At 48.9% G+C, this 27,699-nt stretch overlaps 1 protein-coding gene across 2 annotated transcripts in view; it reads right to left on the bottom strand.

Moving 5' to 3' along the window:
* The window catches only part of ZBTB16 (zinc finger and BTB domain containing 16), a 197,298-nt gene that overhangs the window by 101,528 nt on the left and 68,071 nt on the right, over positions 1-27,699 (bottom strand). For both annotated transcript variants that reach the window (XM_060104712.1, XM_060104711.1), the window contains exon 2: positions 4,465-4,562. In XM_060104712.1, coding sequence (XP_059960695.1) covers positions 4,465-4,562 — 98 coding nt within the window. The remainder of the gene's footprint in view (positions 1-4,464; positions 4,563-27,699) is intronic.

Here is a 27,699-nt window from a genome sequence, read left to right as displayed (position 1 = left end):
CTCCTGATCCCCAAAGCACCTCTGAGAATGCAGGGTCTGGCCAGATCAATCTCATTACTGAGTGAGTTAGGTTATTGTTCCTTAATTTAAACTTATTGTTATCATCAGGTATGTCTCATAAACACTTGTTTAGTTAACGCATTCAAATCGAAATCAAAACTTCAATTAAGCTGAACATTCGCTACTACCATTTAGGGTCTTAAAAAAAGAAAAAAGAAAGGGGAGACAGAGAGAAAGAGAATTGTCTCTAAGAAGGGCCTCCTACAGGGCAAACTTCTAATTAAACAAATTGTCAATTTCAACACAATGAAAACTGATTTAAGAGTATAAATTTGGTATTCCAGTCACTGAAAATAAGACCTCACAGTGTCGATCTTTTTTTTTTTTTTTTTTTTCTTTTTGTGGTACGCGGGGTCTCTCACCGTTGTGGCTTCTCCCATTGCGGAGCACAGGCTCCGGACGCGCAGGCTCAGCGGCCACGGCTCACAGGCCCAGCCGCTCCGCGGCATGTGGGATCCTCCCGGACCGGGGCACGAACCCGTGTCCCCTGCATCGGCAGGCGGACTCTCAACCACTGCGCCACCAGGGAAGCCCCATAGTGTCGATCTTATACAGGTTGATTTCCTTGGATAGGGAAACATGGAAGACAGGAGGAAGACAATTCGAGAAAGAGGAAAGCTGGGGCAGGGGGAGAGTGCGCCAGAGCGTTTTATCCTTTGAGAAATCATATCTCCGCAGAATTCACTGAGGCCTGTCCTCAAGCATCAGAGAAACTCCTTTCCTCCTCCTTCACCCCACCCCTACCAGATGAGAAAAAAAAAATTAATCGTGTATGATGACAAACTTGGCTCAGCACTCACTGTACACACTGTACCCACAAGGCTGGCACCCAGCCAGGCCTGGCCCAGCGCCAGAACTACAATAACAAACACAGGCCACGCTCGCCAAGAGGGGGGTAGGGCGGCAAGCGCGCGGAGCCCGTGCAGCTCTGCGGAGAAGGAGAGACAGCGGGAGTGAGCCTCTCCTGGGCAGGGACAACCTTTAGGGGAAGCCAGGAGCTCCCTGACCCCAACCCAGAGCCCAGACTCCCTTCACCACGGCCTGACCCCTTTTTAACTCTTGGTCCGCGATGCTCTGCACTGCTGCTCCAACCCCTGGTGACCTTGTGTAAGGTGGGTCTGCACTACAGACCCTCAGGGGCCATCCTGGCTGTTGGCTCCCTGCATGGAGCCTTCAAAACAGAGCAGCAAGAAAATCTCATGTCATCTCATCAAACGGCTCCTCTAAGACCTCAAAAAGGTCTGTTATCGTGCAACTGGGGGAGGAACCGGAACAGGTAAAACCCAACTTCTGCTACTGGAATCCTGGAGAAGACCTGGCGCCACCGGCCCAGCCCCCTGACCCCACCTCCCCGACATGGTCAGGTCTCTCTAGAGGCCTCAGGGCCTTTGCTGTTTAACAGGGGGGCAAACAATTCGGGATCTAGCCTCATGAAGCCCTTGTTGCTGCTTTATTTTCAAGCCTTCCTGGCACAGTGGGGGAGAGATATATAGGACCAGAGAAAGAAAAAACAGAGCACAGAACTATCAAGAGTTGAAGCAGGCTATGAGCTATCTGCAAGGGTGAATTAAGGCCCTGCTGTGACCCATCATACCTCCCCCATCACCGAATCCTCTTTTATAAGGGCAGTGGCAAGTGAATTTCAGAGGGACAAATCATTTGCACGGACTTCAGGGACAGACAGGAAAAGTTAAGAAAATAGGCCCCAGCTCCCAAAGCTGCCAGGGTACCCATACAAGACTGTGGGACCTTGAACTAGCATCTCGGTCATGGGGTGGTGCAAAGTCACTCATCTTGTCAGAAGCGGGGGCGCTGCACCCCCTGAACGTGCGTAAGCAGCTCCTCCTCTCTCTGCCACCCCACCGGCCCTACCAACACTGCTGAAGTGTTGGGCTTCACGACGGAGACCTCAGCTAACTCACACTCAGCCAATGGGTTCCTGGATGCCCTCCAGTGAACCCCTGGGACACAGTCTAAACACTTCCTATTGCAGAAGAGACCCGGTGGGAGACTGGAGTTTCCTTGAGTTGCCCGGCTTCCCAGGCTGCAGTCATCCATTCAACCAATATCTACAGACTCCAATAACGTGCCAGGTAATGTGCCGCACATAATGGGGACAGACCCTGTCCCCAAGTAGCTTATTCCAGTCTATTAGGGGAACAGAGGGAAAGGGAAGTTACATTTGCTGAGAGCCTATCGTGTGTCGGGCAGAGTGCAAAGCATCTAACGGGAGCCTTCCGTTTGGAAGCTCAGAGGGTTGACATTTCTTGCCCAAGGTCACATGGTCAGGAGGTAGATGCCCAAATTCCTAACCCTGATTCCCAAGCAGGAGGAGATAAGGCAATTCCATTAATAACGATAATACAGAGAAGAAAGATTGGGTCCAAAGACAACTTTGGATAAAAAAATATGGACCCCAGGAGAAGGCTCAATTGCTTCTGGCCGGAGGTGAGGAACAGCTGAGGATGGCATCATGGAAGGGACCCTGGAAGATCTGGGAAGACTGGGGATGGGTTATTCCACGCAGAGGGAAGGGGGTGAACAAAGCCACAGAGCTTGGAAAGCGAGCTGTGCTGGTCCACACACAGAGCACACCGACACGCACACGAGTCTGGCTAGTGCACTAGACTCCAGGAAACAGTAAGGAGAAAGGGTGCTTACCAGGCTGAGTTACTGAGAGGGTGAGGAAGCTTTAACCGCAAGCTGTACTACCCACGTGGAAGTGTCCAACGGCACGTAGTCAGAGACCACACAGGGGGCTGGAGCAGGGAGCCAATGAAATGGAAGACACACACTCTGCTCTGGGGGAGGGTGGCTGACCTGTGGGCTCACGAAACCCCCCCACTAAACCCTGAACAACCTGCAAAGGTGAAGGGGGAGCAAAAAGATTGGAGGTGCAAGTTATAAAACTAAAAAGAGTGCACGGGTACCAAGCAGGTGCCAAGCGCAGGAGCGCCTGGGCCCAGGACTCTGGGCCAACGTGGGGCAGGTGGGGGATGAGGATGGCTCTGAGGGGCCAGGTGTTGGGGAGGGGAGGCCCCACGGGGAGGAGAAAGGGAACACAAAGACACGGGGTACAGCGAGACAGACAGTGGCCCGGTGCGGCCCAATCTTTGGATCTGGAAGAGGGAAGGCTGGGAAGTGAGGAGGAGTTAGGGCACTGGGCGAAGGGCCGTGAAGGCCAGGGAGAGCGACAGCACCCCATGCAGCGCAGAGGCACAGGGGCTCTGCAGTGAGGCGGTGGCGAGCGGAAGCATTTACAAAGCTACCGAATGGCACTTCCATGACCAAGGCGATGGAAGCAGCGAGACTGTCCTCAACAGGAGTACGGTGATGGGAACGCTCCCGAACGACAACTTCAGAACTGGGGGAAAGGAGGGAGGTGGAAGCAGAAGCAGCCACCGTATGGTAAGGAGTGTACTATAGACGCCTTCGTCATATATTCTGTTACCTAACTGATGTGAGTTAGCAACACCTGCCCTTTACAGATACAGAAACTGGGGGAGAAGACAGACCTGCCCGAGGTCACACAGATGGAGATGTGCCCAACCCCAAAGCAGGCTCGTTTCACAAACACCTGAACCACCAACCGCCTGGAGGGCCACTTGCTGGAGGCAAAATGGGAAAGGAAGAGCAGACACTGACCATGGACTAGACGGGAGACAGCAACACCGAGTAAGGAGACAGCCCTCTCTTCTCCCCCAAAACGTGACTCCAAGGTGGAAAAGCAAGGGAATTAGAGGGAAAAGAACACCGGCCCCAGCAAGGAAGTGCGGTGGCCTCTGCAACTGAACCCAGGCGACGGCTTGGCCTCGAAGCAGCAGCCCTGGACCTGCTGTAACCTTCCCTCCACCGAGAACGCCTGGGCATGCTACATGTCAGTGCTTTTCCCCTCTCCACGCCTCATGGGGCAGAGAAGCTTTGCTCAAACACGAGCAAAAATACCAGCAGCCGCCGAGTCGACCCCACTAGAATTGGATAAAATTAACTTGCAAAAGACAGCACGCTGTAACTAGCTTTGTGTTCCAACCTTTCTATATCTATTTAATTAAAGGCTCCTGTATAATTAGTGAACCCAATAGTCAGATTCATTAGACAGAGAGAACCTAATTCCACAACTGTTCTGCTAATGAAACCGCAGTCTACTTTGGAAGGTGGATCACACAGGGCACTGGGTACCAACGAAGCCCCAGGAAGCCCAGGAGAGCAGGAGGATGGGTTCATCCAGACGGTCACATGGTCAGGATGGACTTTTTGCTCCAGGAGCCTGGAGGGAGCATCCACAGGATGAGGTGGACCAAGGCCCGGCTGGCAGTGGGGATATCCATGCTCTGAGTGGGGGTGAAAGGGGGCAGGAGGTGGGTGCCCGTGCTCCAACAGGCCAGTCAGGGCATCCCCGCCTACCTGAATGAGCCAGTAAGTGCATTCTCAGTCGCAAACTATCCAGGAACCGCTTTCCGCAGAGCTCACACCCGTACGTCTTCATCCCACTGTGCAGCTTCCTGTAGGGGAAAGGAAAAGACAGGTTGCTGCTGCTCTGGCTGGACAGAAAGCAGGCCCACCCCTACCTGGGGGCTTTGCAGCCATGCCTGTGGCAGGTGAGCAGGAGGAAGGGAGATGGAGGGCAGGGGAGCTGGAGATGGGCACTGACGGAGACACAGCCCTGGATCCATGACAGCCGGAAGCCCCCTTTCCCGTGGAAGGCTGCCAAGGGAGCATCTACTCCCAGTCTTGTCCAAGGGCTAGAAGAATAGGGCACTTCCTACTTCTTCATCCACTGGCACATAGACCAAGAAGAAAAATCACATTCAATTGTGGAGAGAGGAAAGAGGAAGCACCAGGCCAGTTAGACAGACATAATCCTCACAAACTAGCACAAACCATACGTGGAGGCAGAGGTGCCTCTGCCTACTTCACTCGCAGCACGGCCCTCGCTGTGCTGCACTGTGCATATACCTGGCTCCCCCAAGAGACCACTGACCCGGGAGGGCTGCCCCGTACCCGTTCTCTCTCACAGCCCAGCACCCACACAGTGACTGGCACATCGCAGCTTATTAGTGAACTGATGCCTTCGTGGACAAAAGATGCTCCTCTCTCGGGGCATCCAGAGGTTCTCAAAACTGCAGTCACTCTCCAACACACAAAACGTTCCCCAAAGGCCCAGCTGTTAAAGTGTTTTCCCTCTACGTCTGGCCAGAGGATGAGCCCTGGCAGAAAGAAAGGTTTGAAGAAACCAGGTAACATCACTCTATAAACAGAAGGCGGTAGTCGTCGGTTTCGGCTTTCCAAAGAACTTCCATGTACGTTATCTCATTTATTCTGTGAGGTGAACCTGCACCCATGACCAACCCAGGAAGACAGAGGCCCTGGTAACCCCTGGTCACAGGCCCAGCCTGCAACCCTCTTCCGACCCCAACTCCCAGCCTGGGGCCTTTCCCACCAGACCCCGCCAGTCAGTCAGGAGCCAGCAAAAGAGCTGGTCAGAGGCAGGGAAGCAGGCGGCTAGTGGGGAGGTGCTGGGAGAGTCTGGGTCGCGGGCTGGCCAGGGGGCCCATCTGACCCAGAACTCTGCCTTTCCTCCCACCCACACTCCTGTTTTCAGGCCTGTCCATGCCTCTGCCAGATACAGGATCCACCCCACCCTGTCTCTGCGCCTTGCCTGCCGCCTCCCCAGGGGCCTCAGCCCTGAGGAAGGGGACAGGCAGTGGCAGCCAGAGGCAGGAGCTGAGGGCGATAGGGCCGGCAGGTGGGCACCCTTATAGCCAGCAGCCCAGTGCAGTCAGGATGTTGATGTGTTAGAACCACAGTCAAAGGCTGGTGCAGTCAGGATGATGATGTGTTAGAACCACAGTCAAAGGCTGGAGGGCTGCCGGTACTGATATTAGATGAATGCAGGTGGGGAAGGGGAGGATTATACACTCAAGCCAGTGGTGCCCGGATCTGCTGTCCAGATCACAGAACTAAACCAAGCCACCCACTGCCAGCACCTTCCAAATCCCACAAGAACCCAGAGGTGCGTCAATACCCTGTGGGCCCCGGGATGGGGATGGGTGCCAGTCTAGTGGCTTGAAGACAGCATATGGGATCCACCGTGTGCAGCTTCTGACAGTAAGCAGGCCCAGTCCCCTTCACAGAACTCTTTCTCAATCCCAGTCGTGTTTGCTTGCTTTCCCTTTACCCCTTTGCCAAAGACAACAAATGATTTCTCAATCACAAGTGCACACACACACCCTCATCCATGATACTGTCGTGCACCCCACCCCCATGTTATCTGATCCCCGGCCAAGGCTGATCCATCCCAATTGAGAAATAGTAACGGTACGGAACATTTTCACTGAACATTCTCAACCCTAAACATATTTCACAATGCTGGGCACTGGGACATGTCCTAATAGCATTCTGGGCAAAGCATGGTTTAAAATATGTACCCAGGCATGTTTGTGTGGTGTGTGCACACATGCATGTGCACACACTGTAGCTGAGTATGCCCGTCACTTGCCTGGGCATGACAAAGGTTTGCTTTCCTAAGAGCTGTTCCATGGAGCAGCAAAAGCTCTATTCACAAGTGGTTCCACAGGTGACCCTCGTACACAAGTTCATGGTCAGGTCAGGTGGATGGCAGCATGTGGGTTCCAGTCTTATTTACCTCCATCTTTTTCTTCACGAATGCTTTTTTTTAGTATATATATTTATTTATTTACTTGGCTGTGCTGGGTCTTCGCTGCAGCACATGGGATCTTTGCTGCAGCATGCAGGAGCTTTCAGTTGCGGCACACAGGATCTAGTTCCCTGACCAGGGATCAAACCTGGGCCCTCTGCATTGGGAGCATGGAGTCTTAACCACTGGACCCCCAGGAAAGTCCCTTCACTAATGCTTTCTTAGCTTCCAGGGGTGCCCATCTCTGGGGTGGCTGTCAGGAGGAAGACAAGGACAAACACCCACTCAGATTTGTTTTCCCAAAGGACACTGGAGTGGCCAGGCTTCAGGTTTCAGCAGTCACCACCAGGATAAGCATCCTCACCCTGGCTCTTGGACTCCCATCTCTTCCCCCTGCAGGTTTCAGATCAAGTCTTTCATCGTGATGAACACTTTCTGGGTAACCCTACTGTTGTTTTGTTTGGTTTGGTTTGGTGCAAACGGATGTGCCTGGCAACTGGTGTCAGTGGCTTTCTTGACCAACTGGATTGGCGTGGTGTGTAAGGTGATGCACTCTTGCCCTCTACTACAGAGGGAGCAGGATTCGGGGAAGGATGCCAGTTGAGCAGCCAGAAGACCTGGATTTTTGTCCTCACTTGGCCATTAACTTGCTTTGTGACCTTAGACAAATCATGCTATCACGATCTGTCTGCATTTTTTCACCTGTAAAGTGATGGGTGGTATCTAAAGTTCTGGTTTCTCATGGTGTCAAAACTTTATTATTCCAAAGTCTTACCCATGTCCTTTTACCCAGCCTCCAAGGAATTCCTCTGAGGGGCACTATTATCTCTCTGAGCCACGTTCCACTGTGTGATGTCTCACGACACCAGGGCAGTCAGGCTAGGACAGCCCAAGCAAAACACTGACACCCATTCTCAGATATCTACTCATTTTAAAACCTTCTAATCCAGATGACCTGAGTTCCCTCCTTTACTCACCTATGATCTTTCAGTGAAAGAAACTTCCAGAACTCATGACCAGCCTTTCTTTGGAACCATTCTGCTGCCATGCATCTTGCAGCCTTCAGAGACATGGGTGTCCTCTCCTGCCCAATCCTTGGGGTAAGGAGACTGCCTTGCACCTGACCCACTAACTCAGTGCCCTGCATGGGTTCCCAGAGGTAAGCATGGCATCCAAGTGATCCCACATGTAGTTTGAGGACAAAGTCCTGCCTCACTGGCAGATGGACCAGGGCAAAGCACACCAAGTTCAGAAGAGAAAAAGGGAACACCTCAGAGGCCTGGAGCCCAACTGAGCCCAGTGCCGGTTCACCCATCCCTGTCATTATTGTTCAGACACCAAGGGATGGATGTGAAGAGGTAGAGACTTCTAAGTCAAAGCAAAGGGAAATGGCAGAGAAGAATCTGAGCGCATTCAAGGACCACCAACAGACTTTCTATGGCACGGGCTGCGGAATGGCCCATGTGGAAGCAGAATCGCAACTGGTTTCCAGAGTGAAAGTACAAACTGCAGGAACTCAGGGTCTGTCACCCTGGACCCCACCCCTTACCACCTCTGCCGCCACACTATGCCGCTGCAACCCGTTCTGATGAAAATGGAAATTCCGTCCGCCTCCTTCTTCCTTACCACACACACTCATATTTTCCCAGGCCGGCCCTGCCTTTTCACAAGGTCAAACTACTCACGGTCATCTGAGGTCATCGGCCTCCACGATAACACAGGAAAGGAGGACAGCTGGGGACACCTTTGCACCTTTCTACATATGCTGCCTTGGTTTTCACACTCTCTTCTCTGAGAAGCAATAGTGTTGAACACTGTTTTGAAAGTAACCCAGTTCTAGATGGCCCAAGCAACTCCATGCTGGACTCAGAGGAACGTCCATTCCCCATAGGCTTCAGGGCCCCACCACCCACTCTTGGGGAGCAGGCTCAGGTGCTCCCCAACTATGACCACACCTGGCCCACTGGGTAAACTCATCCTGAAGGTAACACGTTCTCAATTTTGTCCAAAAAGACAAAGAAAACATTAACCTCTAATGGGTTTCTAGCTATTGTCTCAAGAGAACTGAATCATGCTGGGAAATCAGAGTTCAGCAGATACGAACCTTTTAACAAGGAACTGGAGGGAAGGACACATTCCTTCTCACTGATTCTCAACCACACAACTCCCACTAGTAAAACCAAGCTAGCAAGCTACACACTCATTCAAACCACTTTCGTGCCACTGTGAGGCTGAAAGTTCATAAAAATTCATCTGCTTCAGACTGTAACTATACAGTAGCAGAAGCCGTGTTTATCTCTCCTTTTATTTATAGGGCCTAGTTTAGAAGCAACTGCTCCATGCTGCTAAAGAAATTCCTCGATCTGAGGTGGGGTCCAGGCATCCCCCTCTCATCTGAACACTAGGCCAAGCACAAGAGTTTCATGGGCAGCCTCCAACCTCATCCTGTGCCCCCGAAGTCCACACAAGGAAGGCCAATGGCAACCTCATAGCCGCATAAAGCCCGAGCTTCAGACCGACCTCACCCTCGGGATACATCTTCGTCTCCCCAGCCCGCTAGAAGACAACAGCAGAAAAAGTGGCAGCAGGGAGAGACTCACGCCAGGCTCCATCCTCCCCACCCGCAGCCTGCAGGGACAGCTGACTACAACAGCTGTTCCCGAAGGGGTGCCCTCTGTACTACACCCTGCAGGAGAAGCTAGGCCTTCCTGTAACCCACACAGCCAAAGACTAAGGGGGGAAGTCCAGAAGGGCCAGCAGCGCTGTTTGTCTGAGAGAGAGGGGTTCAAGGCCCAGCACCACCAATGTTCCATGTCTTCCCAAGTTCTCTGCCTGGAGACAAATGGCAGTGAGAACACACCAATAGGTACGAAAGTCTAGAGAGGGAATTCTGTTCCAATAACCCAAGGGCTACCCGTCTTCGCTGGGCCCCTGGGGAGATGGAAGTGCCTGCCCTATGAGTTTTGCTGAGCACACCACACCAGCCCTGAAAACTAGGATCTGTTATGAGGGAAAGTGAGTGGAAGGAACTACCCACTTCTGCATGAGGAAAGATGCGGTGGGGAAGCCATCCTGTAAGGAAGGGCCTTTATGAGATAATGTGTTCTTTGTTCTCACCCTGAGTGACTCTCTCCCCTGCCCCCACCAACACTCCAGCTCCAGCAGCTCTGAAGGTCCTTCCAACTCACCTCCTCTACTTGGTCTGAGCTGCCCCACATGCAGAAGTCACCCCAATGCTTGATCTTTTGCTTTCTGATCCCGTGACAGTCAACTTGACTTATACAGTGCTTCTAGGGGTACTCAGAACAAGGACAAGACAGGAGAGTCTGTGAGTCAGCTCCCAACGATGGTCTAAATGATCCTACTTTCTCAAAAGCCTGCTGCTCCATGGGAATCAGTACTCTCCGAGGCCCTCTACTTACCATGGGAACACAGCCCTGTGCAAACCTCTCGTCCCACTCTTGATCAGGACCTGCCCGCTGGCCCTGACATGCTACCGTGTCTCCCCATGTGGGCACTGTATGAGGAGGATCCCTTCACAGGCTCTGACAATGCTCTGTCTTCAAAGCAGTCAATAACCCTTAAACCCAGTGGTAAGAGAACCTCACCTGGCCTCGCTCACCTCTCTGAGTCGAAACGGAACTGACAGAGGAAAAAGCTTATGTACTTCAGCAACGGGCCCACTCTTCTTCCCCAGACCATTAAGTTCACAATGTACCTTCAATGTCCACTTACCTTCAATTCGAATAACAAGAGCAAGGCCAAATAGTCAATGCCATTCTGGGCTTGAATTTTAAGAGAAAGAGACGAATGAAATGCCATTAGGTTACCAGGGATTTACCCCCAAAAGCAACTTCCAGGGAGACTGAAGGGTGCTTCCATTCATGGTCTAGCCTCCTGTACTTTCACCACATGCCTTTCTGTGGCGAAGGAATCCTCTGAACACAGCCTGTTCCACTAGAGGCCTCCACCCTAAGCCAGAGCAGGTCATCCACAGGACATCTGGGATGCTCAGGGAATGTTCCCTACCTTCTAAGGGTGACATGGTACCTTCTCAAGGAGCATCTCTTAATGCCACCAACGGTGAGTGACATATATCAGTCCCCGTGGGTCAACAATCACACCCAGTACCATTCTCCTTATGTACTTACTTGGAGTACCAAGTTCCTGATTCTGGACTAAGCCCTTTGTAAGTTCTTCAAAACTATAAGTTCCTAGAGGACAGGAACCAAGTCTCCATTTCCACCTCCCAATCCCTCAGCACAGATGCAGGCAGCCAGAGCAGACCCATGAGAGGCTACCGCTAGTGAAGCAGCCACCAAGCACCCCAAGACAAAGGGATACTTGACACTGAAATCCAGCCCTGAGACTGCCTGGATTCAGAGAGAAGGTCTGGTACCCCCAGGGAGAAAAAGAAAATAATAGTTCTAATATTGCCTAGGAAATGGGTCATGTTCATTTTCTCAAGGCATAAATAAGGGAAATTATCCTTTTACCCACTTTTTTAAAATGTTGAGATTGGACAGTCATTTGACAAGCTGTGAATGCTTAGCTGATATTACCGCAAATTATCCTTCTAGCAATAGAGTTTGTTGCTCTCTGACTAGTCAATATTAATAAACATTACCGAATGCTTTTACAACACAATTTATTTTTTAATACAGTTCTTTATGTATGTCATAAAGTAAATATACCAATAAATGGCAAGGATTTCAAACAACAGATTAAAAAAGGCAACCAAGAACCAACAGAGTGATAGATAACACCTTCCGTGCTGCTGAATAGGGGGCAGGCCTGCACCGAGTGTCCCTCTGCTGGGAATCCAGGCCTGTGGGCCATGGAAGATGGTGGCCATTTGGTTGTTTCAGAGCCTTTTAAAGGGAGGAGAGAGAATACCGAAGGAGGCATGTTTTCTCAAGAATGTAGATGAGAAATGTGGTATACTGACTGACCGAAACACTAGACTAGTGGTGGGGGGCTCAGTGTTCACCCCAGCTCTGCCAGGAACCATCCAGATGACCTTGATCAAACCACTTAACCTCTCTAGATTTCACCCTGCAGCTTTGCAACAATGCAAGAATTGAGTTAGATGGTTTCCTTGGTCCTTTCCAATCATGTTTATGACACTGAAAGGCTGTGGGGTTGACAGGGGCCTGTGCTAGCCAGACTATACCCTCCTTCGTGAAGAATCCATGCCAGATCCATCCCCTCAGCCTCTGTTATTGAGCCCAGAACACAGGAGGGGACTCAGTGCATCTTTGTTGAATGAATGAACAAACAAACATGAAAGGGGATTCAAGGAGAGAAAATGTAGAGACTGAAAACTCCCCCACTGCCTCTACACACACACACACACACACACACACACACACACACACACACACACACACCACCCCCTCCCCCGCCACACCCCAGTACGAGAACAGCTGTCCCTACAGATGGCCAACAAGCACATGGAAAGATGCTCAGCATCACTAATTATTAGAGAAATGCAAATCAAACCTACAGTGAGGTACTACCTCACACTGGTTAGAATGACTACCATTAAAAAGTCTACAAATAACAGATGCTGGAGAGGGTGTGGAGAAAAGGGAACCCTCCTACACTGTTGGTGGGAATGTAAATTGGTGCAGCCATTATGGAACAATATGCAGGTTCCTCAGAAAACTAAAAATAGAATTACCTTATGATCCAGCAATCCCACTCCTGGGCATATATCCAGAGAAAACCATAATTTGAAAAGATACATGCACCCCAATGTTTATAGCAGCACTATTCACAATAGCCAAGATATGAAAACAACCTAAATGTCCATCAACTGATGAATGGATAAAGAAGATGTGTGGGGCTTCCCTGGTGGTGCAGTGGTTGAGAGTCCGCCTGCCAGTGCAGGGGACACAGGTTCGTGCCCCGGTCCGGGAAGATCTCACATGTCACGGAGCGGCTGGGCCCGTGAGCCATGGCTGCTGAGCCTGCGCGTCCGGAGCCTGTGCTCCGCAATGGGAGAGGCCACAGCAGTAAGAGGCCCGCATACCACAAAAAAAAAAAAAGAAGGGGTTGTGTGTGTGTGTGTGTATGTATACACACACACACACTCAATGGTATACTACTCAGACATAAAAAAGAATGAAATAATGCCATTTGCAGCAACATGGATGGACTTAGAGATCATCATACTAAGTGAAGTAAGTCAGAAGGAGAAAAACAAATACCACATGATATCACTTACATGTGGAATCTAAAATATGACACAAATGAACTTATCTACAAAACAGAAACAGATTTACAGACATAGAGAACAGACTTGTGGTTGCCAAGGGCAAGGGGGGTTGGGGGGTAAGGATTGGGAGTTTGGGATTAGCGGATGCAAACTATTATATGTAGAATGGATAAACAACAAGGACCTACTGTATAGCACAGGGTATATGCAATAGCCTGTGATACATCATAATGGAAAAGAATATGAAAATGAATGTATATATATGTATAACTGAGTCACTTTGCTGTATGGGAGAAATTAACACAACATTGTAAATCAACTATACTTCGATAAAATAAATTTAAAAAAAAAGAACAGTTGTCCCTATTGTCCACAAGAGAAGACTTCCTTGAGGTTCTTAGAAAGAAAGTGGTGCTTTCTGCCTTGGCCTGGGATGGAGGCCAACCTGGAGCTGACTGAAGGGTGGTAGGAGCTGTCCTGAGCCTTGAAAATATGAGGAAAAACAATAGCATTCCGTGGCCATAACCACACCAAGTACAGTGCTTTCAGATAAGGCTGCCCGAGAGTGTGAAAATACAACGTCAAAAATGACAAAGGGCCATGCTAATCTCCCCGCAGCAACTGCTCAGAGAAGGATCTCCGTGGCTGCCCAGTACCAGGAGGCCTGGGCTTCGGGCTCTCATGTCACCAGCCTTTTGTTTTAAAATACCCAGTTCTCCTAAGTCATTTATTTGAAATATCTCTAACAACAAATTTCACCAAGAACAAAAGTTTTTCATTTTTGCACCAGGCTATAGGATGATCTTATCACACACAATCTCATACTGTCTCTTTCAACAAGGTCTTAGCGTGCTTATCTGCGAAGTTCCTGGTAGCCAAATATGATTGAAATGTTCTATTTATGCTCACTGGATTAAGGAGATGTTGCAAAACTGCACAAAAACCTGGCAGATGTAAGCAAGGTATTACAGCCTGGGCAGTTAAGATCTGAGAGAAAGGGATCAATACACACTTTTGTAGTTTCTTTCTTCTTCTTTTTTTTTTAAAGAAACCAGAAAAGTTGTGCTTTTAGAAAAGGGAAGAGGAAAAGGAGTAAAATGCCTTAAGATTTATAGCTTCTCACAAACAGGGCACCATGATGCATGCTTGATGATGTCAGCCCGAGGGAAACAAAAATAAATCCAAAATATTCTCTCCAGATCCTAAAAGGCCCTATAAGGGAACTGAACTATGGTTACAGAGGAACAGCATTTTTGCTTTCTCTCTCTCTCCCATATGAGGCTTTTAACCAGCACAGATAGCCAATTTCTGGGAAAACCCTTTCAAAAATCTACAGATTCCTCCTTAATCTTCCTGTTTTGCCTGGGTGTGGGCAGGAAACATCGTCTCCTAGTCATCTAGGCACATTTTGACATGTTCTCACTTTAGCCAGGCAGCCAAAATGCTACCTTCAAATCCCACAGACCAGCCTTGGATCCTCAGAGACTACTGAAAATAACTGCAGTTTATTAAGGACCTAAGAAGAAAGCTCCTGTGGAATTAAACCCTCCTGAAAATCTTCTTAATGTATATTGCCTCGTTCTTTCTGCTTTAGCACACTGAAAATTGAACTACTTTTCTATGAGGATTCTGAGCTTTAGAGCCATCACTCTGAATATCAGTTATGAACACAAGATAAGAGAATACACAGATGAACCTGTAAGGACATCCAATCACATTGTGAAAGTCACTGTCATTTTATTAAAGGAAAAAGGCAAAACCCCACCAGATGAACCAAGTCACTTCTTTGTTGGTTCTTTTTTTCTTCTAGAAGAATGCAAAAAAAAAAAAATCTAGTCAATGAAGGTTTTATAATAATAAGGCTAATGCATTGATATATCACATCTGACTCTGAAAGGGTCTGCCGAGGATCATCTCAACTGCCTCATGTCTGGGGAAGAAGGGAGTACAGTCCCCGTTCTGTAGATGAGGCTGAGTGACTTACCTTCCCGTGAAGAAGGCGGAAGTCTCCAGACTTCTCAGCTCCAGATCCACATTCACACTTGCCCACCTGAAAGAACACCCACCCCACCCATAACATCCCCTCACTGCCTCCCCATAAAGGCACTGGAAAACAACCAGAAAGAGAGGAGACACTGAGAACACACCCAGGATTCACAGGACCCGAATCAGAAAGAAGCAGGAACAGAGGAGCGACTAAGAACACAGGTGAGCCCAATGACGGCACCCAGAGCCCACGGCAGGCTGGGTCTCAAAGGATCTTCATCACCTCCTACTGGGATGACCGCAGGGAAGGCACACAGCCTCACCCCCTACTGCTGTTTCGTATCTGTTAAGCACCTACTGTGTGCCCGGTTCTGGGAAAGTAAGACTACACTTGAGCTGCAGTCCATCTGGGTAGGTCCTACATCAGCATTATTCTCCATCATTATACTCTATTGATTTCCTTTATAGCACATTTCCCTACCACAATTGACAGGTATATATTGGGTTTTTGCTACTATCTCCACCAGACTTTTAGCTACATGAAGGCAGGAGGCATCTGCTGTAGCATCAGAGTCTGGTACAGTGCCTGGTACAGAGTAGGCATTCAAAACATTTTCTAAAATAACAGCTTTATTGAGATTATCTACATACCATAAAATTCACCCTTTTAGAGTGTACCTTTTGATGGTTTTTAGTGTATTCACAGAGGTGTGCAACCATCACCATTATCTAATTCCAGAACATTTCCATCACCCCAGAAAGAAACCCCCTGCCTATTAGCAGTCATTCCCCATTCTCCTATCCTCCAGCCTCTGGCAACCATTAATCTACCTTCTCAATGCATTTGCCTCTTCTGACATTCATGAAATGGAATCATACAAGACGACTTTTGTGTCTGGCTTCTTTCACTCAGCATAATGTTTTCAAGGTTCATCCACGTTGCAGCACGTATCAGTACTTCATTCCTTTTTATTCCATTGTACGTATATATACCACATCTAATTTATCCATTCATCCGTCAATGGACTTTTGGTTGCTTCCACCTTTTGAAGCATTATTATGCTTTGGCTATGAACATGTATGTACAAGTTTTATCTGTGGACATCTGCTTTCAATTCTCCTGGGTATATACATAGGAGTAGAATTGCTGGTACCTCTATCTATGTGTAACCTTTTGAGGACCCGCCAGACTCTTTTCCAAGGCAGCTGAACCATTTTACATTCCCATCAACAATGTATGAGGTTTCTGATTTCTCAGTACATTTTTGGGCTAAATGAATAAATGAAGATTCCTTCTGCTCTAAAAGCCTGCAGAGAAGGGGATAAATTTCCAAGGCTCCTGTGGTAAGCTAGCATCTTCATCTGCAGACATGACATGTCCCACTCGTGTTTAACAGAAACCCCAAAGAAGGTTATTTATATTTCGTTCATTCTAGAGAGAGAGAATCGAATAAAAAATGAAGACAAGGAAAATAAAACCTCAGACAGCTCAAAGTGGGTTCTACCTTCGCAAATGATTTCAACCCCCATGTCCAGACTCAATAATTTAATAACACACATGCCTTAAACAAATTTAGTTGAAAAAATATGAGCAGGATCCCAGCTCAACCGCAGCTGACTTTGATTTGGTCAGCAGTGAGAGAAGCTTTATTTGACAGCCCTGCTTGTCTATGACGGGAAGTTTGAAAATACACTTAATAATACTTAAAATCAACACACACAAACAAAACTATCCCAGGCAAACCCTAGGAGAGGGACCCACGGAGCTGAGAGCCCAGGCGAGCCAAGATCAAGTCTGGCCTCTCTTCCTGCGCTTGTTCGAGGGGGCGGGGTGTCCCAAAGCTGGGGGAAGAAGCTTTGCGAAGAGCTCCTCAAACTTCCTTTTCTCCCCTTTTCTTTCTCTGTAAAAGAAGGCAGCGTATTCTTTCTGCACAGCCTCCTTGCAAAGAACAAACAAACAAAGGCTAGGACAGAGCATGGCCCCTTGCAAGCTGCAGGTAATTAAAACGGCCTGTAAATGCCCCAGCAGAAAGCACTTCAAAGAGACAGTAATTCCAGCAATGGCCAGTCAAGGCTGTGTGGTGTAAAAATTATGAGTTTTCCCAACGGGGAGCTTTGTGTGAAAAGGACAGGGGTTGGTGGCAAAGGGAGGGTGAGCCACACAGAGGAGGCTTACTTACAATGGTGTCCACGCCGGGTGTGCGCAGGACTGCGTGTGGGGGGTGTGCGTGTGTGTGTCACACACGCGGGCAAGAGAAAGAAAGGCGGACGGTGTGCACGTGTGTGAGAGTACACATTTATCAACGCCGAGATGCTCCAAGCGTGTGGGCATGGAGATAAAAGGAGAAATAAAATAAAGGCAACAAATATGCATCCTCTCCCCCTGCTGGACCTTGTTTTCACAGGGAGAAGCACCAGGCAGCTTGCTCCTTCCTCCAGCTCCTAACTTGTAAGCCTGCCAGGCCAGGCGTGCAGGAAATGCATAATACCTGGGACCCTGGACCCAGCTGACAGCCACCGCACAGCCAGCCCTCTGGATATGCTCACACTTTCCATCTCCCAGAGACACACACACTTAGGACCACAGACCACAAGCTATGTTATCTGAAAACAGAGGATGGAGAAAAGAGAGAGATTCTTAACCTTGACTCTGACAACATTCGCTGAATCCTCCATGCTACCTGCCTGTGCTCAGGGGATGCGGTGACCAGTCCACGGTGTGGAGCTGATGCACGTTACTATGGAGGTGGCAGCCTTGATGCACAGGGACGCTGGCCTCACTTTTATAATACACAACACAGAAAACCCACACTGACACACGTTGGCGATCACCTGACCACAACACTGCACATCTTTTTTAAAAAGCCTATCACTAGGGTTTGTTTGTTTGTTTCCTGTATTCTCCCTGCGGGATCTAATAGTCACAAAGGGACATTTCACCAGGCAGGAGAGCTAGCCTCACCCCTAGGGAGCCTCCATGGTCCCTCCACTCCCAAAGCTGATCAGGCCTCCATTTTACCCCATCCTTTGCGTGTGCGTCTACTGTTGCACCAATAGCGCTGGGGGTGCATCTGCTTGCTTGCCTGACTCTCCAACTACATGGAAAACTACCCAAAGACAGACTCAGCCTCACTTCTCTGTAGTCTCCAGCCTCGCAAAGGGCCTGGATCAGTGGATGCTCGGGACATGTTCTGGGGAATGGGTGAGTGGGTGGAAGCGTCTTGGCCATCCTGTGGGTAATAAATAAGCAGGACCAGGATGGGGTGATACAACATATTGTGCAGAGCCTGGTACCCAACTCTTCTTAACCCTCATCAGGCAGTCGAGAGGTCACGTGGCCCACGGGAGCCTGAGAGCCCACAGAAGGAAGGCGGAAGCAAGCCTGTGCTCGCCGGGGTGGCAGAGAAACCGACGCCGACGCGAGCTGGTGGCCTTATTTCCCCATAAGCAAAACTGTACGCTCCTCCCTCTCGGTCCCACTCACTAACTCCTCCCTGACATTGCCGCCTTTAAGCCCACACACAAAAATGTCCTTTACTACTTTTATTTAATGAGCTTTCATTTTCCTCCCCTTCTCTGTAAATGAGAAAGTCCACCTCCTAATGGGGATGCGGGAGAGGAAGCAAAGTGGAATCTTTTAAAAATGGGCCATAACTTCATGAAAACCGTTCTCCTCGACAACACCCCTGACCCACCCCCGCCCCTCTACAAGCCCCCGCACCCCGCCATCCTCCCAGCCTCCTCCCTTCTCACCATTCAAAACAAGATGCATGGATTTTGGACATTTGATTGCTTTTAAGTATATATATTTTCCCTCAAATAGACTGAACACAATGGTTAGGAGATGTGACAGAGAACTATTCTGAGCCATTTATTGCCTTAATACCCACCTTTGTCCAACAGGCAGTTTTGACAACAGCGATAAATTTCAAATTTATGTCAACAGAGCATATGTTGAACACCTCATTTCTGAGCTAAAGCGGCATGCTGTCCTATAAATCACCGTTCTGTTTGAAATGAAAGTAGATTACAGGCCTGTGTTATTGAGCAGTTAGAGCTATAGTCATATAAATCAGAACTTTTAACTCTAGGCAATCCGTTGTGCAATTAACTAAAGGGTACTTTGTCATTTCAAGGCTCGTGCACAGACTTGGCAGGGCTCAGAGCTACTGGGGAAGCGGGTGGGAAGGAAAAAAAGGTTTTAGGCTACAGGAAGGTTCTCGACTGCAGTGACCATCACATCCCACCATGCCTTACCCCTCCCCCACACCAACCCCCACCACCACCACCACAACAACCTGCCAAGGCTGCACGCTAGCAAAGACAGCCTTGTAATCAGTACCTGCCACGCAGACAGCATCATACCGAGTACTTCCCACCAAGTCACCTCTGGAAACCCAAGTGCCTTCTCATTCATTAATCAAGCATTTTCTGAGCACAAGCCACGTGCATAGTCTTATCTTAGGTGCTAAGATGATACCTGAGACCCCGGAGGTGATATTGTGGTGCAAACAACAATATTAAGATGAGGCTGATAATGAAGAAGAACTAGAAGAATGGTGTACAAGACATATTTGAACACTTACTAGGTTCCCGGCACTATTCTGTGCATTTTCATGCACTGTCTCATCCAATTCTCAGAACAGCTCTACTGGGCAGGTATTATTTTTATTTCTGTTTTGCCAGGAGGAAACTGAGGCATAAGGAAGTAAACAGCTTGTCTGAGGTCATCAAGTTGGTAAGTGGTAGGACCTGATACATTTCTAGTTGGCAGAGCAAACAGTTTAAAAACTCAGGGACTTCCCGGGTGGTGCAGTGGTTAAGAATCCGCCTGCCAATCCAGGGGACATGGGTTCGAGCCCTGGTCGGGGAAGATCCCACATGTCGCGGAGCAACTAAGCCCACGAACCACAACTACTGAAGCCTGCGCACCTAGAGCCCGTGCTCCGCAACAAGAGAAGCCACCGCAATGAGAAGCCCGCGCACTGCAACAAAGAGTAGCCCCCGCTCTCCGCAACCAGAGAAAGCACGTGCGCAGCAATGAAGACCCAACGCAGCCATAAATAAATAAATAAATAAATAAATAAATAAAATTCAAAAGAAAAAAAGAAACAAAAACAAAACTCAGGCTCTGTCACCAGCCCTCATTGTAAATTGCAGGTCCACGACTTACTAGCTTTAAGATGCTGGGATTCTCTAAGCCTCGGTTATCTCAGCCTCGGATATCACGACCCCAGAGGACAGAAATATGAGACTGCGCATGTAGAAGACTCAGCACAGTGCTGAGAATATAATGTGTTAAATAAGTGCTAGCTAGTATAAGGCTGAAGAAGAAGAAAGATAGACCCTGGTCCTCTGGTTGGTTCATCACGTAGCTGGTGAGAAAGAGACAGAGAAAGAATCCCAAAGGGAAGATGTGGTTATGTGCCAAAATGCCAACAAATAATCCATGTTGCAGGTGTGCAGAAGAGGAGCAGCTAAAAGGTGGGCAGTGTGGCTAGAGATGGCTTGAGGGCCTGGTGAGATAGAGCTGGTCCTTTCAGGGCCTTTGTAAGCTCTGAAGCTCTATCTACCCACGTTAGGGAATATTAAGAATGGAAAGGCCTCAGATAAGGGAGAAAGTTCCATGTGGTGGAGGCATCACATGAGCCAAAACTTGCCAAGTCAATGCTGGACCAGCCTCTGGGAGTCTGGATGGCCTACCCAGAGGGGTCAGGTGAAGAAATGGGTTGCAGAGGTCGTAGCGAGGGCTGGATTGTGTGGAGTCCTACGACAGAGGCTGACTTTGATCTCAGCACTGCAGTCATTGACCAGCCACCAAAACCCTCCCTGAAACAAACAACGGAGCTGGCTAGGAGTGGAAGGCTAGGACTGGAAGGCTCGGTGTGGGCAGGGACCATGGGAGGAGAGGGACAGAAAGAAGTGCCCTAATTCTGTATTGAGAATGAGGACATTTCCAAAGACCATCCAATGTCCATCCAATCAAACAGACCATCATCTACGGATGAGAATGCAGATGGCAACAAGAACATGCAATGGAGGAGCAACGCTGTGTCACTTCTTCCTCTCAGTCATCTTGAGCTGGTTACCAACTCAGCATGGTGGGGGGCAAAAATATCCAAGTCCCCTTTCTCTCTCACCAGCCCAGACAGGTTGAGAATCTATCAGGTATTGGCACAGTGAAAGATACCACAAAAGCACAGGACACCACCTGCCTCCCTAAAGCTTGCCCTCTAGTTGAAGAGAGAAGACAATACACAGGATAATATAAACCAGTTCTTATTCCCATGCTTAGATGTCAGGTCCTGACTGAAATCACCACACCCAGAGTCAGTGGGAATCAAAAACTCAGGGGCCCCCTGAGCAGTGGGCTCCAGGCTGCGCCCAGAAGGTAACAAGGGTGGAGCAGGCAGAGAAGAGGAGAGGCATTTCAGATGAGGGCAAAGCAGACACAAGAATCACATCATTCCTGAGCGAAGAGCAGCCAACTGGGAGCCAGGCGAGCGGGGGCTGAGGGAGTGCTGTGGAGCAGCACGGGAGGAGTTAGATAGGACAGCTAAGGGGGGACAAGGTGAGGTTGGAAAGCAGACATAGAGGGCGCCACTGCGGGCCCCTGACGGGGTAGGGGGGAACACAGGATGATGGTGGTTCCACAGCCGAGGTCTGACGTACCCTAGACGCCCTCCTATCATGACACACGGCACTAAAGAACATCTGGCCTTGGAGACTGGCCAGACACTTGCTCTCCGACCTCCTGCACAGCCTCCCCTTCATGGACAGGTGGATCCTCACAGGAGTATCAGGGCGACAGGGCCTTCCTGCCACACACTCTGTTTTGGTCACTTGCCAGCGTGCTCTGTCTTGCTCCCGAGCTGGATGCCAGCAAGACAAGAAAACACTGGGCAGAAACCACACCCTCCCGAAGAATCCCCTACTACACACACATGCACAAGCGGGCATGTCCCCACAACACGCCCCATCTCTCACCATGTGGCTGAGCAAGCTGCTGGTCTCTGAGAAAAAAAGGTAAAAAAAGAAAAGAAAACCTCTTGGAGATATTTGTTTAATATCTGAGAAGTGGTGGAGCACAGGAAGTATGCAAGTTTCATTTAGAAAATCACTAAGGAACTATTATAGTAAAATGAGGCTTCTAGTTTCCAAATAAAGCTGAAACAATCACACTGAACACGCTGGCAGAGCTGGCAAATGAAGGAGTTTGGCGAGGATCAGGAAGGAAGGAAGACGGTAAAAATAATAACTGGAGATTCCAGGGAATGACAGGCGGCCCCCCTTTCCCTTTCAGGACAGAGAATCAGCTTGACCAATGAGCTGGGAAATCCACGAATCAACAGTGACAGCCTGGAGAAGGGTCTCCGTCAGGTTTCAGAAGTGTGGTTCCAGGGACCCCTCTGTTCTAAGGCTGCCATTTACGTCCCATGATTTTCATCTTATAAATCCTCACCAAAGCACCTCTGGAGGAGGAAGAGGCTAGCATCAGCTGCTTTTTGAGACAGACAGCTGGCTGGGGGACAGGTGATGAGTGAGACCATGGGAATATGAGTAAGTAGCTCCCCTAAGAGGAAGGGAACACGGAGCAGTAGTCCCATTCACTCAAAGTTGAGATAGTTATTGCCTACTAAATGCAAGGCATGGTGTTAGCCCCTGTGGAAAGGTTCAGAGAAATGTAATACATAGGCTGTACCTTCAAGGACCTTAAAACTTAGTAGGGAACACAAGACATAAGCATGTAAAAAGCTAACAACACAGGGGAGATGCAAGGCTGAAGGCTAGATGAAGGGTGTTACAAGTTTTGCATATAGGCTCCAAACAATAAAGCTGAAGAGAGCACCTTCTCTAAGGTGTATTGCTATCTGGAAATACCACACCCATTTCTAAACCTCCAGGCATCCCTCCCTTGGCTCTTACATCCTCTCCTGGCTCCAAATTCTGTGGTTTGTCAAGCTGGGAATACTAACCCTACCCACTCTTCAGTCACATGGGCTGTTATGCTCTGAAAGGGCAGCTCCCAGGGTTAAACCCCATCCCGACCCTAAGAATTGCTTCCTCCTCTCCCTGCTACCTGCTTTTCTTTCCAGCTTGAGAACAGAGGACTCGTAGGTGGGCCTGTCAACTGCTCCTGGGCACCCTTTCATCCTGGTTCCTGACAGGCTCCTCCCAAGGGCCCCACAAGCCACTCCTCGCTTGCTGCCTTCTGTGTGAGCCAACCAGGACAGCAGGGCTCACCTGAGCTGTCCCCTGTGCACCACTCATGTGCAAAGTACGGGGCTCGCCACACTCATCACCGGAAGGGGGTGATATGCTCAAAACAGCCCAGTAGGGTCCTCCCCCAACTCTGCACCATTCACTGGGGGGGAGGAGGGAGACCCCATCAGGGTCTCAGAAAGCCCCCTACCATCGATGGAGTCATTCTCCATTGCCATTGCTTCATTGTCTTCTCCATGGAACCCATCTTCATTCTCTCTGCCCAAGGAGAAGGACATGGTCAACCTTAATGAAATAAACCATAACAGAGTGGGCAAGGAACTTCAGCTCCCTTCCAGAAGACACAATCTAATTCACGCCCTAGTTGTCTTGTTGGAAGCCTCCAGGCCTCTCACTGCAAACAGGCTGGAAGGATTTGGAGGTGCTTGGAAATCCTCGCATCGGGTCAAATAAATACTTAATTGCCATCTGAACATCCACATCATGTCACTTTACTATACCCAGCCAAGTTCCTTCTCCAGTGAGGCTGAGAGAGGGAAAGGACCACAGGTAGCCTTTTCATCTTTCTTGTACCCTACTCCCTTTCTTTCCCAAGACACTTGCATCTTAGAGAGGATGGGAGAGCTGGGGAGTGGGGGAGCAGTGTGAGTGCAGAGCACTGACTTCTTTAGCTGGCTGTCGGCTATGACCTTAACCATGACAATGAGGTTTAGTTCCTCTTTTGGTAGAGAGATGAGAGTAGCAGACTTCAAATGGGAGATAATGGTTGATCTGAACAATGTAACCCCCAAAGGGTCACCCCTGCATGCAGGAAATAAGAGAAGACACAGATGCAGTTTCCGTAATAGTTTAACCTTCTAAGAATCAGAGGACTTAGAGAGCCTGGGAGGTCCTTGGACCTTCTCTGTATCTAGGAATAAATGTACTCAAGCATTACAGACAAAAAACCTAGAATATTTTTAAAGACTTCCAGAAAAGAGATGTCACAAAGAACGTGGGACAATTGTGGAGATCTGGGAGGCAGAAGAATAGGATAATAAGAGAAAGTACAGACCCCTTACCCAGCGAAAAGAGCTAAGTCATAAACTCCAGAGACAGCATGATAAGACCTTCAAGGAGGAGGATGCCCTTTACTTAAACCTACACCTGAATCTTAAAAATGAAACTGAAACACCCAAGATAAAGTCATCCTCAACAGACATTATTCTCAGGTTCCATGATAGAGGGTAAAACCTCCCAAACCAAACGCTTTGGCAGGCAATATTCTATCTGATTAGTTTCATTCATCTCTTGGGGGCAACACTGGAAAACTGATCTCTGTCACCACCACAATTCACCCAGAGCCCCCAAACTGACAATACTAGCAGAGCCAGTAAGGGGAAAAGCTCTCAGACGGTCACAAACTTGCAAGCTCTTCCATGGACCATGTAAGCTCCCTAAGCCTCAGTTTCTCCATCTGTAAAATGAGGATGCTCCTCCTGACTCTGACAGCCTATGGACAGATCTGTGATCAATGAACTCACAGCCCTCTCCTTTATGGGGACAAGACCTCATTTCCACAGCTACTCTTGGGTGGCCCTACACAGAGCACCTTACCCTCCAAACAGCGGTAAATAACCTTCATAAAATGCCAAGACTTGAAAACTAATGCTATGTTTAGTCCTTCCCGGGAGAACTTACTTATTTTAAAAACTTCACCCAGGTTTTCACACAAGGAAGACAAGTTAAAAGAAGAACCTGAGCAAAGGAAGGTGGAGAATGACATCGGAACCCAGACCCCACACCGGCCAGGGTCCAAGCCTGTCCCTCAAGGCAGAAAGACTTCAACCGAATTCCATGCAACCCTCTTCCATCTTTAGCCGGAGTCCCTCTTTGAGAATCTGTGCCCACAAAGTGAATTCACAGCACTGCAGGGAAGAGAGGAGCCATCCCACAGAAGGAAGTGAGGCACAGGGAAGGGCAAGGTTGTTTTGCTTTGAGCTGCACAAGAAGCTGGGAGGGATAAGGGTCAGTCCTGCCTGGCTTTCTGGGGAGGGATGAAAAAAACATCACTTCGTGTTGCAGGACCTCCTGAGAACAGTAAAACGAAGAGCACTGGTCCCCTTTCCCCTGACGACCAGCCATTCCAATTTCTTCCACCTCACTGTATTAGTTTCCTTTTGCTGCTATAACAAATTACCACCAAGTTAGCAGCTTAAAACAAAACATATATATTATCTCACAGTTCTGTAGGCAGGAGGTTCAAAGTGGGTCTCATTGGGCTAAAATCAAGGTGTGGGCAGGCCCGTGTTCCTTCTGGAGGGTCTAGGGAAGAATCTGTGCCCTCACCTTTTTCAGCGTCTAGAAGCTGCCCTCATTCCTTGGCCCGTGGTCCCTTCCTCCATCTTCAAAGCCAGCAACACCAGGCAGAGTTTCTCCCAGGCAGCCGTCTCTTTGGTTCTCTGCTTCCACCCTCACGTCTCCTTTCCTGACTCTGACACTAACTCTTCTGTCTCCCTTTTCCACATCTAAAGAACTTTGTGATTACACTGGACCCACCTGGATCATCCAAGATACTTCTCTGTCTCAAAGTCAGTTGATTAACAATCTTAATTCCCTTCTGCCAGTAACATCTTCACAGGTTCCAGAGATTAGGACATGGACATCTTGAGGGGTGTGGAAGCACTATTCTGCCTACCACATTCATTAACCATACATCTTTATTTTTGATTTTTAAAGATTTTTTGATGTGGACCATTTTTAAAGTCTTTACTGAATTTCTTACAATATCGTTTCTGTTTTATGTTTTGGTTTTTTGGCCCCGAAGCATGTGGGATCTTAGCTTCCCGACCGGGAATCAAACCTGCACCCCCTGCATTGGAAGGCAAAGTCTTAACCACCGGACTGCCAGGGAAGTCCCAACCATACATGCTGAGGAGAGAGTTTTTCTGTCCTAACCTTCTGCTGGTGCCCACACTTTCCATCACGGCAGCCCATAAGGCTTTGCTAAGGAGGAAGAGTGCCTCATGTCACCTTCTTGATACCCAGGACACAGTGCCCTGTGAATTCCTGGAGCACTGGAATGCAGAGCTGCTCTAACATGTGTCTACCTCTGTGCATGCACATGTGTGTGTACATACATGTGTGTGTGTGGTGTGTGGCCTTAATTCCTAAGAGATGGGATTACAGCATGTACATCTTTGAATCTTCCATGGTATCTGGCACATCTCTAGACATGGAATGAGACGCTCAATACTGGTTTGTTATCTGATCCCTGGACCAATGATCCCATCTATGGATTACCCAGATCCCAGAACCAGGGAATTGCTGAATTTTAGCTTTGGAATTAACCTGAAAGGTGTTCATTTAAAAGCACAACACAGTGTTTCCCTGGTGGCGTGGTGACTGGGAGTCCGCCTGCCGATGCAAGGGATGTGGGTTCGTGCCCCGGTCCGGGAAGATCCCACATGCCGTGGAGTGGCTGGGCCCGTGAGCCATGGCCACTGAGCCTGCGCATCCAGAGCCTGTGCTCCACAACGGGAGAGGCCACAGCAGTGAGAGGCCCGCGTACCACAACAACAACAACAAAAAAAGCACAAGGCAGTGTCTATTATAGAACAGACGCTTAGTAAAAGTTTTCCCTCTTTATTCTCTCTCTGGTTACATTTCTTTTATCCATCTTCATCGTTTATTTCACAGGTGGGGAGGGCTAGTTAAAATATGAGTAAAGACCAATAATGATGCTTTTAGAACATTTGAGGATTTCAGTTCTTCTAGCCTCGCCTGTATCTAACCCTCCCATCAAACTGGTGAACCCTAAATGCCGACTTGTGCTAAATGTCCTCACTGTGTATCCAATCCCAGGTAGAAAATGCTGTGCTCAGTTTCTCCAGAGAGCCATCTGCTGATCCCACTCCAAACTATTAAAAATAAGAAATAACCCATTTTTTAAAAAATTTATTTACTTTATTTATTTATTTTTGGCTGTGTTAGGTCTTCATTGCTGTGCGCGGGCTTTCTCTAGTTGTGGTGAGCGGGGGCTACTCTTCGTTGCAGTGCGTAGACTTCTCATTGCGGTGGCTTCTCTTGTTGTGGAGCACGGGCTCTAGGTGCATGGGCTTCAGTAGTCGTGGCACGTGGGCTCAGCAGTTGTGGCTCACAGGCTCTAGTCTGCAGGCTCAGTAGTTGTGGCGCACAGGTTTAGTTGCTCCGCGGCATGTGGGATCTTCCCAGACCAGGGCTCCAACCCATGTCCCCTGCATTGGCAGGCAGATTCTTAACCACTGCGCCACCAGGGAAGCCCAAAGTAACCCTTTCTTCACCTTCACAGCTGAAGACACAGCTGAGCTTGTGAGCCTACAAGCCCAGAAGCCCTCTACTCTCTGCCCACCCTGTGCCACCAAGGTCTAAAGACCAAAAAAGAGGAAAGACGAAGGGGAAAAAGAGGACAGAGGAAAACACAGTACAAAGCTGTAGTGAGGAAATACAGCTCTATTGGGCGGTAACACAATCAGAGTTGGGAGAACAAACCAAAGTCGCCGGAGGTTTGCAAATCACTCTCTCCCTGGACCTA

This window comes from Mesoplodon densirostris, chromosome 7 (assembly GCF_025265405.1).
Source record: "Mesoplodon densirostris isolate mMesDen1 chromosome 7, mMesDen1 primary haplotype, whole genome shotgun sequence".
Lineage (NCBI taxonomy): Eukaryota > Metazoa > Chordata > Mammalia > Artiodactyla > Ziphiidae > Mesoplodon > Mesoplodon densirostris.
The sequence above is the reverse complement of the archived record's forward strand: the minus strand, read 5'-3'. Positions and strand labels throughout refer to the sequence as shown.